This window comes from Akebia trifoliata, unplaced genomic scaffold, assembly GCF_017979445.1.
Source record: "Akebia trifoliata isolate Shusen 1 unplaced genomic scaffold, ASM1797944v1 Contig00083, whole genome shotgun sequence".
In the NCBI taxonomy this organism is placed as follows: Eukaryota; Viridiplantae; Streptophyta; class Magnoliopsida; order Ranunculales; family Lardizabalaceae; genus Akebia; species Akebia trifoliata.
The window spans coordinates 55,105-58,840 of NW_028236835.1; the positions used below are offsets into that span (position 1 = coordinate 55,105).

General features: G+C 37.6%; 1 protein-coding gene across 1 annotated transcript; it reads left to right on the forward strand.

Moving 5' to 3' along the window:
* Positions 1–487: 487 nt before the first annotated feature.
* Positions 488–3,130, forward strand: LOC147382024 (G-type lectin S-receptor-like serine/threonine-protein kinase LECRK3). The gene has a single exon (XM_086429678.1). The coding sequence runs from the start codon at positions 679–681 to the stop codon at positions 3,058–3,060; it is 2,382 nt and encodes a 793-aa protein (XP_086285804.1). The 5' UTR covers positions 488–678; the 3' UTR covers positions 3,061–3,130.
* Positions 3,131–3,736: the final 606 nt, after the last annotated feature.

The following is a 3,736-nucleotide window of genomic DNA, read 5'->3' on the forward strand; positions in this document are numbered from 1 at the left end:
AACTCGGCCAAGCCAACTCGAGGATGTACCGAATAAATATTTTTTAGTGAATAAAGAAAGATAAATATTTTTTTTATTTATTTGAGATTATTAAAAATTATTTTTAATAATTTTTTAGTCATCTGAGTTAACTTGACTGGATGAACATTCGAGTGTAGTCGAGTGTTACAATTTTTCTACCTTAAAATTATGTATACTATCATTTATGAAAAAGAAATAAATATAACACATATAACCATGATTTTAAAACTTAATTCGGCATCTTGTCCATGAACGAGACCGAGTTGTCTCACAATGAAAACCCTCCGCTTTATTTGAGAAATACATCAAGTTTGAGATGACTTGCCAATCCGTCTCCTTGGTGGACGATACCAAGATGAATCAGATAAGTTGTCTCAGTGTCGGACGAGATTTAAAACCATGCATCTAACTCAACTAGTTTCTAAGTCCACTCAGTGAATCACTCCTTTCAATCTTTATTTGGAATCAGTGATAGAAAAGGGAAGTTTTTTTGCTCGAAATTTCAAACTTGTTGACTACGACAACAATCATGACTATAAACAGCTTTTTGCAACTTCAATAGGCCTCTCCTCATCTTATCCCTCTAATTTTTTGGGGTGGGCATCTGCAAAGTTTGGGTCTCATCTCTTCTTCCAATATCTTTCTAAATTTAGAGCAATGTTATCTCCTTTCACTCATCTTCTCTTGTTTCTATTTCTTCTACCAATCTTTGCCACTGCTCAAACCATAAGCTTGGGAACATCTTTTTCTACTTTCGACAACACTTCATGGTTTTCACCGTCCCGTGAATTCTCCTTTGGATTCAGCCCGCTCGACGAGAATCATTACTTGCTTGCCATTTGGTTCGACAAAATCCCCGAAAAAACTATAGTTTGGTATGCAATCCATGATCCAGCACCTAAAGGATCAAAAGTTAAGCTTACCAACGATGGAAACCTCGTGCTTAATGATCCTGAAGGTGTAGAGATATGGAAGGCCAAACCCATAAATACTAGTGGAGTCACCACCAGTTATGCTGCCATGCTCGATAACGGGAACTTTGTTCTTTCAAGTAGTAATCCTAGCATTCATATATGGGAGAGCTTCAATAGTCCCACTGATACAATATTGCCTGAGCAAGTATTGAATAAGGGCACCAAGCTTTCATCTCGGCAAACCAAGACCGACTACATGGATGGTAGGTTCCAGCTCCGAATGCAAGAAGACGGCAATCTCGTGCTTTACAGTGTCTCCCTTCCTACACAAGTGATTTACACAGCCTATTGGGCTAGCAACACCGTGAAATCTGATTCTCGATTGGTTTTCGATAAGAATGGTGACATTTACATTGAAGAAGGAAGTAAGAGAATCAGAAATCTGACAGAACCAAGTTCATTAACTAATTACCACTACATGGCAAGGCTCGATTCTGATGGAGTCTTCAGGCAATACCGCTGCCCCAAAAATCACCCAACAAAGGATGGGTGCGCCGAGTCTTGGTCGAAAGTGAAGGAGATTCCTGAAAATCTATGTATTGCGGTCACAGGGGATATCGGCAGTGGCGCGTGTGGATTTAATAGTTATTGTGTTCTTGAGTCGAACGATGAACCAAGCTGTAATTGCCCGCCTTGGTATTCCTTCTTAGATCCAAAAGACAAACGAAAAGGTTGCAAAGCAGATTTTCAGCTACCGAGTTGCGAATTAAATGGAGTGGAAGCTGGAGATTTGGTAAAATACGAGGAACTAATTAACATAGATTGGCCAACATCGGATTATGATCTTCAACAAGGAGTAAACGAGTCGTCATGCAAGCAAGCTTGCTTGGGCGATTGTTTCTGTGCAGTTGCAATCCTTAGAAATGAGAATTGTTGGAAGAAGAAGTTCCCACTCTCGAATGGGAGGAAACACGAAAGTGTCAATGGTACTGCTTTCGTCAAAGTACCCAAAGATAAGAATGCAGAATTGTTATTGAAGAACCCATGTTTACGGAAGAAAGATCAAACTACATTGATTATCATCCTCTCTGTTCTTCTGGGCAATTCTGTGTTTCTCAATTTCATCTTTCTCTTGGCTATTATCCTAGCCTTGTGTTGCATTAAACAAAAGAAACTGTTGAACTTCCACAATAGTTCAAGCAAATTAGGGATGAATCTTCAAGTCTACACTTACAAAGAACTTGAAACAGCAACAAATGGGTTCAAGCAAAAGCTAGGGAGAGGAGCTTTTGGAACTGTTTACAAAGGTGTTCTTGTATCGAATCCTTCAAGGTTTGTTGCAGTAAAGAAATTAGACAAAGTGGTTCAAGAAGGTGAGAAAGAATTCAAAACAGAAGTTAACATCATAGGCCAGACACACCATAAGAATCTAGTCAGGTTGCTCGGATACTGCGATGAAGGAGAGCATCGGCTCTTGGTCTACGAGTTCATGAGTAACGGGTCTTTAGCAAGCTTCCTGTTTGGAATCTCTAGGCCTGATTGGAACCAAAGAGTTCAGATTGCTTTTGGAATTGCAAGAGGTCTCATGTATTTACATGAAGAGTGCAGCACACAGATCATCCATTGTGATATAAAGCCTCAAAATATACTTCTCGATGATTGTTTTACGCCGAGGATCTCTGACTTTGGATTAGCTAAGCTTTTGTTAGCCGAGCAAACTCGAGTTGCACGTACAGGGGTGAGAGGTACTATAGGGTACTTTGCACCAGAGTGGTTTAGTAAGGTCTCAATCACAGCGAAAATTGATGTTTATAGCTTTGGGGTAATGTTGTTAGAGATTATTTGTTGTAGGTCTTGTGTTGAATTTGGAATGGGAGATGAAGAGGTGGCTTTGATGGATTGGGTTTATAATCTTTTCATAGAAAGGCGATTAGATATGTTGGTTGAAGAAAATGATGAGGCTAGGATTGATATGAAGAGATTGGAGAGGTTAGCGATGGTGGGACTCTGGTGCATTCAAACTGATCCATCTCTGAGACCCACCATGAAGAAGGTTACACAAATGCTTGAAGGAGTTGTTGAAGTTTCTATTCCTCCATGCCCCTCACCCTTTACTCTATTTTAGACCGAAATTCTAATTTTGCATTTCCCTTTTGTTTGTTCCTTTTTGGATTTTCCTGTTGGAAGTATACCTATATTTTAGTTTGGTAATCTAGACAAAAGCAGCATGTTCAAACGCACATGTTGATCAAAAAGGACATATTTGTAATTTAAATATTGATCAAAAAGTTTTTGATGATTATATAGTAAAAATGATGTTTTTGCAATTTTGAAACTAACGACCATTGATTATAAGGTCACATGGGTTGCAATTTTCTTGATTTTTTACCAAAATGATCAGATTATATTAAATTTAAATGAAAAGGTGGGGGCATTTGTGAGATCTAAATTTCGTTGTCAAGCCACTTGTATTCCACCTTCTCTCATTATAAAAATTAAGATTATAAAAAGTTAAGATATTGGACTATACATATATAATATTTTTCTTTTTACAGGGCATTTTACTTTTTTTTTTTTTTTTTTTAAGAGAGAAAAAGAGAAGGTTTTCACGTGGAGAAAATATAAGCCTTCATGAAAAATGTAACAGTGGTCCCAATAGATGACAAAGAAAGTCAATTGAGATAGTTTTAATAGATAGAATTAAATATAGGAACATATTTCATTCAACCTATCCTGAATTTTTAAGGTATGACTTTGGTGATGAGGACGATATGCATTTTGAAGATAAATATACTTATGGG